We start from the raw sequence: 12,515 nt of genomic DNA on the forward strand, positions 1-12,515 counted from the left end.
CTAAATGTGGTGATCCTTGCTTGACGTAACTTTCACATCCAAAGAATTGAATTCATCATTGTTGTATTAACATAAATTTCTTCTGAGAGTCTATGAATTAGGAAATCAACTAATATAGGTATCTGTGATCAAAAAGATCTAAAACTCTGCAATTAGAAGAACACTTTGAAAAGGAAATATGAAAGACATAGGATCACTGGATCCCTCCTAATATTCATAGAATCATAGAATGGTTTGGCTTAGAAGGGACCTTAAAGATCATGTAGTTCCAACCCCCCCATCCTGGGCAGGGCAATCCCCTATTTGTTGTTTAGTTTTGTTAAAGGGGGAAAATATATAAACATGGCCTATGATTTTAGTCCTTGAAGTTTTTCCCTGATACCAATTCATTGCATTTTGCAATAAAATAAACACTTCTATGGTATGAAATAAATTACTTAGAAAAAGGATTGGGAGTCTTTATGGCTACTACTGCCAATATTGTGAGCAATGCTACATGACTTAAGAAAGCTGATGTTTATAATAGCTCAACTTTTGTGATTTGCTGTGAGTATGCTTTTTCTGTGAACACTGGAAGGATATGAAACTCCAGGTGGTTGACTGTAATTTCATACTTGGTGAAGAATGGTTCTCTTTTAGAGTAATCTAAAAGTAAAAATGTTCCCTGTCTGATTCTGTTTTTCTTTCTCCAGAAATGGAGTTCAGTGAACAGCAGAATTGAAACATGTGACACATTATTAGGTTGTAACTCATTGCAAAGTAATAGATAATTGAATGGTAGCTGTGAAAATCTGAAACATGGTTTGAATGTGTCAAGAGGGGAGGGAGATGAAGTAAATCCAAAGGATGCATCTGCCACTCCCTCATACTCTTTGCTAAAAATTTGCTTATGAGATCCAAGGATTTGGGGTACAGCTGGTCTTAAAGTATAATGAAGTAGTGCCTTTTCCTTGCATGAACATGTGACAGTTTATGATATTGCGAATTCACTAGTGTATTTACCTAAACCTACTGTGTTATTAGTGTTATCCCATTGCAATTGTCTTTATTTCTGTTCAATTTTTGATCATTCCCTCAGTAAAATTTCCATTTTCTGTTTCTGTTTCATTCTTTTGAGGCGTGTGTGCCATGTGTGGTCTTTAAAAAGAATTACATGCAATTACCAGAGTATAAAAGATCTTGCTTACAAAGGAAATCAGTTTGATTATCAGTGTTTCTAAAGCATGTTTGCAAAATGTTTTGTTGAAAACTTCGTCAATGCTTAATTATTTTTTTAAATTAGTATCATAATTAGCTCCCTGAGACCAAATAATAATCATCTCCCACCCTAAACTAAAGAGATTTTGTGAATGGAAACTTTTGAGATAGTTTGTTCTTCAGAGCTTTTCTTTCAAGCCCACTTGCAAGTACAGTGGATGTGGTACTTCACGTTTCTTTTTTTGTGGTAGCCCCTTCCAACCTGTCCTGCTATGGTGACTGGAAAGGAGCTGTTCTAAACCCAGCCATACTAGGCTAAATGAACAGGGAGCTTGGTGCTAAAAAGCCACCAGAATCATGTGAAGTTTATATGTGTTTTAATTTAATGTAGAAATTCTCTGAGATTATTTCAAAATGTGTATATAGGTGTGCTTCCTCTGTTTCCCTCATAGAAGCTGGGCTGCACATCTCCCTCCAGCAGAGGCAGCCATATTTTGGCAACTGCAGAACTCTTGCCGCAAGACTCAGGCAGCTGTGAAGGACATTTGTAGTTCTAGAAGTCCCAGAGCTCTCCCCACCTGCAACATCTGCTTTGGCAAACCCTCACTCATATTAAGAAAAACTACATTTTCTGTTAATATACAAGTGCTGTATTTGTTTTACTAAAATAGTCATAAGATGCTTTTCTGTAGTGTTTCTAGTGAAAGCAGGTTGCTGGCAGCTGAATGGATTTTAAATAGTTATTTGAACTTTACTTTTAAAAAATGCAAATCTCCCTATAGGTGCAGAAGGGAAGTAGGGTTTGTTTTTCTGGTATATATGTTCTGCCTCACATCCCACTGCTTTCTAAAAGTTCCAGTTAGTGTGATGAACTTCTTAAAAGAAAACATAAATATATGTATAGGAAAATCAGCATTTACAGTAGATGAAGGTTATATTGAGGATATAGTTGACATATCTGGAGACACCTTGGAATTTCTCAGATGATAACTGTGGTTTGAAATGCTGTTGCAATAGTGGAATATCACCTATACTATCAGGATTCAAAAACAGCATCATCATCTGTATTGCAATACCAGAAGTAGTCTTTGTCTATAGTTTAATTTTATACAAAGTTTGAAGAAACCAGATAGGGTACAAATGAGTTTCCTGAGATCCGTGGGTTTATCTACTGGGAAGTTTTTTTTAATAATTATCAGTTGACTTTCAGATTTTAATATTTTAATTAAGAGATGCATTAAAGTAGTGATTAAATTTAACTGGGTTTTAATTTCCCAAAAGCAGTGGTGTGTGTCTTTTCAGTCCAAGTCCCTCTCTCTCTCTCATATGTGTAATACATATGTCTATATAGAAGGGAAACTGAAGATGGAAATTGGTTGACTAGACCATCTTTTTCCCATTTCAAATTTTGCCTGATTGATAGAATATTGGTTGGATCTGTTTGTTTTCAAGAGCAGCTGCTCAATACTCTAAATACTGTGTAGGAGCTTGTAAAGCTTTGTGGGGTGCTGCAGGGAGCTACCACCTGATACAGGGTTTTGTCATCAGTGTCAATGCTCTAAAATGTGATTTTCACCATTTTTCTGTTTCCTGTTCCTTGCAAAAAACCTGTCACCTGCTGGCCTTCCTTCTATTCACCTCCACCCTCCACACACTTGAATTATTATCATGCCTCTGTACATGGTATACCCATCTGTTGTGAATTCTGCAATTAATTCTAAATTAAGTGGGATTAAATACTGTGTCTTCAAGGAACACTGGAGCAGATTTCCATCTACAAAAATTGGAGGAAATAAGAATCTGAAGGTATCGACAAAGGCTGTTCTACTGGAATTGAACACTGAGGTGCTTTTCTTAGCAAATGCCATATAAAAGTTTTGGGTGGAATTTTGAGTTTGCTGCCTCTTATTAGTAACAAACAATCAAATTGTCTTTGCTTCTTAACTGTATTTGACTCTTGCTGGCAAAACCTTCAGCCTCTGGAACTCTGATTGAACTGTGTCTCATCATTCCTAAAATAATATTCATTCTTAGCCTCTTGTATTATGAAAGTAACTTGACCTCTTTTCCCCATAACAGTATCTTTATAGGACACATATAGGAACAGTAGGAAGCATATCCTAGGTGTAGTGGGAAGGGTTGGGAATACAGCCAGTGCTCAGAACTGACTCTGTGGTGTTGCTTTTTCTTTGTGTGTGTTGGTTGGTTTTTAGCAGTGTTCTCCATCGAGGTGTCTTTAATGGAGTGTGAAGTTTTCTTGGCTTTTGCGCCAGGAGTCTGGTGAGCAAAAAACAGTTGTCTGTTTTCCAAAGAAGTGCTGATCCTCAAGAACAGCGAGTGTAGCAGCCTAAGCATCATGAGATTAAAGAAGCTTTTGCATCTCTTACTATTCAAGTTAGGCAGTGGCAATATTAGGTTCCTGAAATTATAGAGGCTAAAATTCTTCGTCTAATTTGACTTTGCTATTGTACAGTAAAATTCACTGATGATTTGTCTTCTGACAGTAAAGGCAGTAAAGCTTCTGTGTGATCTATGAAGGAAGAGTGACTAAAGGCGTTGCATAGTTTTTAATCTGTAAATTTGATAGTCATCAGATAAATCTGACATGACTATTTGGGCTTACACCTATACCACATATTAAAAAAAGAAGAAATAAAAAGGAGATTACTCCTTTTCCTGTAGAGCTATTAGACTTCTGTTGGCAATTCTGGATGTTTGCTAATATGGTTCTAAGCAGGAGATTTTAGGAGCGGCATAAAAAACAAACCTCTGACTGGAATTTTGGGATAAGAAGTAGTGGGTTTGAAGAGAGCTCTTGATGGGTTTGGGTTTTCGTGGGTTTTTTTAAGGTCTTTGGATAGAATAACCATTCATCTCCTGACTTCAAGGATTAAGGTGATAAACACTTGTGCTTTTGTTTCATTGCGATCCCATCAGCTGTCACAGAACATAATTTTGGATAAGATCTTACCAGAGCGCAAGTAATTTAAAACTGCTTCTCTTGGGAATGCTTTCAGGTGATGGTTTTAAAAAACTAGTTGATGGGAAGATGTTGTTGAAATCTAGGGTTATCTGAGTCCTCCATATCATTGTGGCTTCAATTTTGTAAAGTATCAAAATGGGGGGTTTTTTTAGCTTAAACAAAACAGAAGAAGTCTCAATTCAACAATACAGCCAATCACAAATACATTGGTATAAGAGGAAACGTTGCTGTTAAACTCAAGCAGAACTGCATTCTTAAAGGCTTTTAGAATTCTCTGGGGAGAAGGATCAATTTGCAGAAAAATACATTGTACTATACCTATTGTTATAGACTGAGGCCTTATTCCAAGCAGCAAAACTGAGTGACTTTCCTGGTTTGTTTTGTTGTTATTATTGTTGTTGTTGTTTTGTTTGGATAACCTTTTTTGTTTCTTTTTGTGACTGGTAAAGAATTCTGAACACTTATAACGAAACATCTGGTGCTAACAGTGACTTTGAATAAGAACAGTTTAGTTTATGTGTATTGTATTAACTGTGAAATAAGCCTTTTCCCAATACTCACAGGCAATCTGTAAGGTGCATCAAACACTCAGTGAAGGAATGTTCTACTTGTCTCCTACTTGGAATACTTACTTCATAAGGATGTCATGTATCTCAGCTCAAGTTAATCTGCTGCATTTGCTCAAGGAACTTAGCTAAAATCTGCTGCGAAAGGGAACAAGCTGTATTCAGCTGTGGTTGCTGTATACTCAGTTCCATCTACCAATTTCCACCCATAAGTCTCAGCACAGCCCCCTTGAACAGGGCAATATGATTTTAAGCAATACACTTAACGATATTCCTTGCTCCCGGAAACTTTTCAAGTGGATGATTCTTTGATATTTTTGTAGGGAAACCATTGTGGGAGATCTTGTGGTATAGCATTAATCATCTCATGAAGACTAAGATGTATCACTGCTCTGAGCACCAGAGCATTAATTCTTGCTTCAGTGGCTTTCCTATATAAAATATTGATTACTTAGATTAATATATGCAAGCCAGTGTAATATTTTTCCAGGAATAAAGAGGGAGATAGCACACCCATATATCATGAGATAGAGTCAGCTTATGAAATTAGTTTTCGACACCAGGTTTATTGTTCTGTATGTCAGTCCCCTGTAAAGAAAGGACAACAAATAATCTTAAACAGACTTCTTTACAAGTAATTCCCTTTCAAGTGTGACTTTTGTGTGGACCACATTAAGGACAAGGATCACATTTCCAAAAAACAAAACTCTTACGTTTTGGGGAAGACAGAGGTCATGTGTCAGGGTCTGACATGTATATAACTTTAAGAGGTTCTGTGTGTTAAGGAAATTCAAGCAGGAGATAATGTCCATAGCCAGGCCATTACTTGGGGTTTCTGTTGAAATAAGGTCACACATAGACTCTTACATGTACCAAAGTTTTGATTTGCCTTAGGAGTTTTGTTCCTTTGCTGTTTATTCTAAAAAGAAACTGCCTCCTTTCAAATGGATGCATATAAGATTTCTGCTTGGTTGCTCAGCCTGTTTCAGTTATTGAAGTCTCTTGTGCAGCCCAGCCAGAGCAATCTGGGGGAAAAAAATGTTAACACTGTCACTTTTTATCATTTCTAGACCAGTAAAATTAAAAACATCTCTAGTGCACTCCAATAATATAGGAAAGTACTTAGTATTGCTTTTAGGGACATTTACCATTAAATCAGGCTTTTATTTTAATGTTAAAGAATATTATATTTTCCTTAAGTATTTCCAAATGGCCCATTGTGCTAAAAGAAAAGATTGTAGGGTATTTGCGGGATCAGAAATTTTTGTGTCTGTTGAAAAGCTAACGATAGTGTAATTTTTATGGTATTAGAGAAATGTCTCAGATTGTGACCTGTGATACTTTGAAAGAAATTTTCGTTAAATATTAAATGATGTTGCAGAGATATTTTAGAACTTGAAAAAGATATTTTATGTTGCAGGGTTTTCTGGGTTTTTTTTTTCAGTATGCTTCCTAGGATTGGCCTTACATCTGTTGTAAGCCATAGAAATTATTTGGAAGTAGACAATAATATCAGTACAGCTGTTAAATTCATCCACGGCCATTCAAACACCCTTACAGTGGGCACTCCCATTTTGCTGTTCTCACCTACTAAAGAAGTGCAGCTTGGAAAAAAATTATATTCTCTTGTTTCTATTGCACTACGGATCCAATCTTTCATATTCTTAAGTTGATTTTATTCCCAGGGAGGCTGGTGATGCTCACTTTTCTTAATAAGCCCTGCCTGGATGAAATTTAAAAATAAGTAGTACAACCATGAAATCAAAACGTATTTCATCTTTGGTTGTATTGTCCAACATGTTGTATTCCCTTTCACATTTGCATCATCAGCAGGTTTCACCAAGCATCATTTTTTTTCCATCATCAGTCTTTCAATAAAATGTGAAGTATTATTCCAGCAGAAGAGAACCAACTCAGGGCATTCTTCCTGGATGAAGTAAGATGTGAACTAATCTTTTTTTGGAACTTGCTTTCCATTCAAGTCTGCACATATCTGATAGGACTTCTATCTAAATTCTGTCTTTCTAGATTGTTCGCATGCTGCTCTCACAAGATGTTGCAAAAACCTTTCTAAAGCAGAGATAGGACATGAGTTTCTTCCTTTTGGTTTGAAAGGGCAGTTATCTAATTTCTGTAGTGATACTGAAAAAATATGGTGTATTTTTGCTGAATCAGTGCAGGCTGTTAACTGCATGTGACTTTTAATTGTATCTGTCTTAGATTCTAGGTGCACATAAGCAGTTTGCTTATGTTTTCTAGTATTTTTGTGGAAACTTCATTTAAGTTAATTGATCTGTAGTTTCAGGGTTGCTACTTTTTGAGGAAGCTACATGCAGGCACAAATTTGACTGTAGCTCACTGAATATAAACAGTCTGAAGTTAGTGCATATGGTTTCCATAACTTGCAAGTGGAAATAGGAAAAGAGACTGTAGAGCCAGCACCTGAGAGACATGGCTCTCTGAACTGTTTTGAGTATGTGAGTGAGAATTAAGATTGTTCCATTTGCCATGATCCCTCTTGTGCAGGGTGACAGAGCTGTGGGAGTTACCATGTTGTTTCCAATAAGGTAGGATCAGAATTCTTAAAAATTTTCTGGCCTACCCATCTTTCTGCTTTTGGCTATGTGTATAGCCCAGAAAATGTTAGTTTTGTTTCAATACGTTGTCAGTGATATGTATTAGAGCTCTTCCAGTGACCTGATATATAAGTTTAGGCAAGTTATTTTACCTTTGTCTACCTTCTTATCTACTCACTTTTTCTTACAGTTGACCAGTATGGCTTTGATCTTTAGGTGGCCTGCAACAATTGTGCTGGGGCTATGAACAATTCTCAATTATATTAGGCTGGCGAGAAGATTTCAGGGTTCTCAAGATCCCTAGAAACATAAAGCAATGAACAGTATTTTTGCTCCTGGGACTCGTCAGATGCCCAGCAGCCCACAGCAGAGATACCATTCCTGCCAGTGAAACAATGTGTATCCCTGTTTCTCTTTTTACAGCTGAGATTTTGGGATTTGTTATTTGCAAATTTTGGTCTATGACTTAAAAGCTATGAAAAAGTTGGTCATCTCTGGCCTAGGCACTAAACAGTTTTCCAGTGACTTTTCTATTCATTAAATGCTCACTTACCACCATGAGGCCCGGCTGCTGTCCCAGTGCTCCACATAAACAGGAGAGTCACAGACCAAGAACATATGTGCTCAGTTGTTACAGCCTCAGACAGCTGATTGTGAAATTTGCCTGCTTGAAGACTACTGTGAGACTTTTCCACAAGGGAAAACATTAATGTTATAATAGGTAAAAAATTAATAAATGTTGGTGGCTTAAAATTAAGATTGATCCCAGTTATATGGGTGGCAGGGATAGGGAGCAGGTAACCATGTTGCTGTGACATACAGAGTTATGACTTGCAAAATTGTATACAAAGCAGAGAACTTGATGGCATTGACTGACTAATTGATAGCATTCTGATTACACACTCAGACCAGAGCATTTTGCATGTATGTTTTCTTTACAAAATGGGAGAGAGTTGGCACAAATCCTAACATTTCTTATGCTATTATGGGAACTGCTGATCAAAAGAGAATGGGCGTCCTGCATCTTTCCCACTTTTTCTTCTTCCTCAGATTCATAAGGATGAGTATTTGTAGTAGTCACAATATCTTTACTATTAGTCATTTGTATCCTGTAGAATAATGTTAGTGTTTGCTACCATCTGTAACTGCTTAGCACATTCTTTCTTCTCTTATCTTCATTTTTAGCTGCACATCCTTGACCCCTGGACCAAGCTGTGATCGTTTTAAACTACATATCCCTTATGCAGGAGAAACACTCAAATGTAAGTTAAAAAAATCTTGCAGCTGCATCTTAGCTTTTCTTTCACTGTTCTGTGTCTCACTAATTTTCCAGTGTGTCTGTCTAACTTTATGAGTTTTGAGATAGATGTGTTTGTTATTTTCTCTTAAAGCTTCAGTTCCAAGAACACACAACTATCAAGAATATGTAATATTTAAGATAAGTTTAAAGGCTTCTGTGAGACTACAGTTTTGAAAAATTAGTTCTAAAAGCCAAAAGTCACAACCTATCCTCCTGGTACTTCTAATAAAATGTTATGACTAGTACAATCTCATGACCATTTTTAGATTCATTTTTAAATTGTATATGTTTTGTGTTGTTTCTTTCTGTCTCTTTTAGGAGTATTTCTTTATGAAGCTCCAATAAAATATGTCAGTCTGCTGTTTTATTGGGTATCTTTAAACAATGACTGGTATAATTGACCAGATTAGAGAAATGTGAATTTGAATTTTCTGATTTAGTGGTATTCTTAAATCATCTTTATGCTTAGAGGACCTGTAGACAGCTAGTTCATTTGCCCATTCTTAGTATGTGTTCTGTTTGTCTTAGTTGGTGTTTTGTTTCAAAGGATTAGAATAAAATTTGCTTTTGTATATTTTTAGAAGGTAACATTTTCTAAACACTTGAGCTGCTGAAAAATGATTGTGTTGTTTTTTATCTCTAACAAGTGGAAAATGAAAGAGGATGAAGAATTTCAGATAAAGTAAAATTCAAAGCTTGGCATTTATAGATTATGGGCAACTCGGGTAAAGCCACACCTAGAGTACTATGTCCAGTTCTGGTCTGTCTGTTACCAGAGCAATATGAACATTGGAATGAGTACAGCAGAAGGCCACAAAGATGATCAAGAGCTGGAGGATCTGTTGTATGAGGAGAGGCCAAAATAGCTGTGGCTTCTTAATAAGAGAAAGCTCAGGGCAAATCCTACCAATGTTTATAAATATCTGATGGGGATAAATGAAGAAGCCTGGCTCATCTCAGTGGCAGTCACTGAAGGAAAATGGTCACAAATTGAAATGTAGAAAATTCCATTCAAACGCAATAAAAATTATTTTGCAAGGATGGTCAAAAAGTGGAACAGATTGTGCTGAGAGCTTGTGTAGTTTGTGTATCTCCATCCTTGGAGCTGTTCAGAACCCAGCTGGACGTGACCCTTAGCAATCTCCTCTGTCCACCCTGCTCTGAGCTGAGGGGTTAGACTAGGCAGTCTCCAGTGGTGCTGTCCAGCCTTAGCTATCCTGAGAGTCTGTGAAAGAATGCTATCTGGAGGAGCAGGTACTTGGTGTGAACAGAAATGGTAAGCATTTAAAACACTGCTTTGATAGTATCCATTTAGTTCATCATACACATGCTGTAGGTCTCCAAGACATTTTAAATATTAAGAATGTTATTGTATTCCTTCTGCAGTTTTTGGGGGTTTTTTGGGTTCTTTTTACATTATGACATGCACTGGAAGTCCTTATTCTTTATGACCAGAAATCAACACAATTAAACTCCTTATATTCTAGAAGTACCCTAAAGCTTCCATTTGGCACTTGTAAGGAAAGTTGTCTTTCCCAGAAGTTGATCTGGAAGTTTACTCATGTGTTCAAGAGAGGAGCCAGGCTCATGTATCAGCCTACTACGGCTATTTTGACTTTTCTAAATATGTGAAATTATGGCTCAAGAGGCTTACTAATTGTTCTTTCTCACAAAATAAAATTGGAAGATTTAAGTCCTAGCTAGCAATTATTTTAAGAAAAAAGAAGTGGCTCTGCATTTGTTCAGAATTCTTGTAAATCATGGTTGTATTGTGTGAAGCCGACTGCCCTCCCAGGTAGAACTTCTATTTAAAAAATTGTTACAATGTGTAGTAAACTCAGCCTGTTGAGTTTTGATGTGTTCCGCAGTGCGTAGTAGATTCCACTTGAGTCTTGTTTGACGACTATGTTCAAGATGCAGTCAAAATAAGCTTCACTGCATGACATGCTTTATAGAGTGGTATCATGTTCTATGGGACCATCTTCTCTTGTACAGGTCCATGTTTGTACATTCTGAGAGATGTCTTATTTCAAGTAGAGGCTAAAGTTGTTCCTGATCCGTAAAAGAAAATAGATAGACTGAAATCCCATATGCAAGTGCACAGGCATAAAGACTATATTAATATATTAAATGACTGTAGTCCAGTTCAAGTACCTAGAAATATGATTATGGAATATGCATTACATTTCAGTATCAAGAAATCTGGAGTTTCTTCTCCAGTGTTCTTTTTTTTTTTTATGTCACATATGCAATTAAACAAAAAAACTACAGTGCTGCTGCTCTCTCCAGCTTTGTAAAGCCCAAACCACACATTTTAACCGTATTATGTATTTTACCCAAGACAACTGAAAATGGTGTAAACAAGTGTATCTTTTTCAGAGGTATCTAATAACAGCTGTGAATTCAAGTTCTAATAATCCTCCACATTTCAGTGTTACGTGTTTGAAAATGCTGTGAATCATTAAGTCTCACAGCGAGTGGAATAAATAGTGATATGAGCAGATTCAAGAAAGCTTTAATAATTTTGTGTTTAGATCTGTAATGATGTCAGGGGAAGACAGCCATAGTGTGCAAACGGAGATGTTTAGATACTTTGTTGAAGCAGTTGCTGGATATGTTATCTTTCAAGGGCAGAGTCTTTCTACAAAGGAAAGTTGCGAAATCTGCCAGAATGAAAAGATTGGCTAAAAGTGTTCAGGATCTGTATGGGCTTCAGATGTGGTACCAAACACAGGCTGAAGTGTGTAGTTCCTTTGTGGTTTGTGTTATATCCTCTTTGCAACAGATTAGGTCTTTGCATATCATCAATCATAACTGCTGCCACTGCACAGGCACCCTCGTAGCAATCCCAGTGTGTTGGAAACTGTTGGTGTGCAGCTTTAGGGAAGTGTAACTGCACAGTGCAGTCCTGTTTTCCAAAACACCAGAAAGTTCACAGCTTCTTGAAAAAGGAGAAAGTGTACTTGCAGGCAAGGCTAGCTACCTGTAGTGTAAAAGAATTGTTTTGTAAACTTGGGTAGGAGCACACATGTTGTGACATAAGAATGGCTTGTTTAATGGGGTTTTTTAAGATGTCGTTCACCTTACTTTTGTGTGTATGCAGAGCTGCTGGAATGTTACACTGAACAGTTACTCAGCTCCAGCCAGGGACCTTGGAGATACCCACAATTTTATATAGGAGAAAATATTATGCCAATGTTCAAGATAAATAGTTTATCATAGTAATTGTCTTCCATCACACTTCAGAAATTTTCCAGTGATGCTTTCAAGGAGGCACTTTTGCTTTATTTTCTTCTGTAAGGGAAGTAATTTTTTTGTTTGTTTTCATGGTGGGAATACTTAGAAAACTTGAGCCTAGTCTTGCTAGACTGTCAGTTGAAATCTGAGACATCTATATTGTTTTTATAAGTTCATCCACTACTCAATGTTTTTGCATTAAGCTCCATACGTTTCTCTGTATTTGAGTTTTCCAAAGTTCTTAATTGGAGTTTTAATTTCAGGAAGCCTGTCTGTAATACCCTGTAAGAGGCTGAATCTGTGTTCCTAGAACAAAACTTACTTTGTGTGGTTTGCAGAGGTATCCTTTATTGTTAACTGAACAGCAGTATCTGCTTAGAAAAGTTTAGTATTCTTTCTGAGGAACTATTTGTGTATTTTGAGGTGAAGTGTTCTGTAACTCCTGCAGATACTTTGGTCTTAGTTGATAAAACATCAAGGCAGATATCAGCAGAAATTGTCAGGATGAACAGAGTTATAAGCTGCAATAGTCTTTACAATTAAAATATGACATTAAGAATCAAATTGCAGTTTTGTTCCAGAAAACCTTGGAATATCTTGGGTTTGGCTTTCCTTTTTCACTCAAGCTTTCATTGCTGCTTGCTAGGGAATCTGAC

At 36.7% G+C, this 12,515-nt stretch overlaps 1 protein-coding gene across 2 annotated transcripts in view; it reads left to right on the forward strand.

Annotated features, from left to right (window-relative positions):
* The window catches only part of BABAM2 (BRISC and BRCA1 A complex member 2), a 171,611-nt gene that overhangs the window by 11,254 nt on the left and 147,842 nt on the right, over nucleotides 1-12,515 (forward strand). For both annotated transcript variants that reach the window (XM_048297468.1, XM_048297467.1), the window contains exon 3: nucleotides 8,508-8,584. In XM_048297468.1, coding sequence (XP_048153425.1) covers nucleotides 8,508-8,584 — 77 coding nt within the window. The remainder of the gene's footprint in view (nucleotides 1-8,507; nucleotides 8,585-12,515) is intronic.

The sequence above is a fragment of the Corvus hawaiiensis genome, chromosome 3, assembly GCF_020740725.1.
Source record: "Corvus hawaiiensis isolate bCorHaw1 chromosome 3, bCorHaw1.pri.cur, whole genome shotgun sequence".
NCBI lineage: Eukaryota > Metazoa > Chordata > Aves > Passeriformes > Corvidae > Corvus > Corvus hawaiiensis.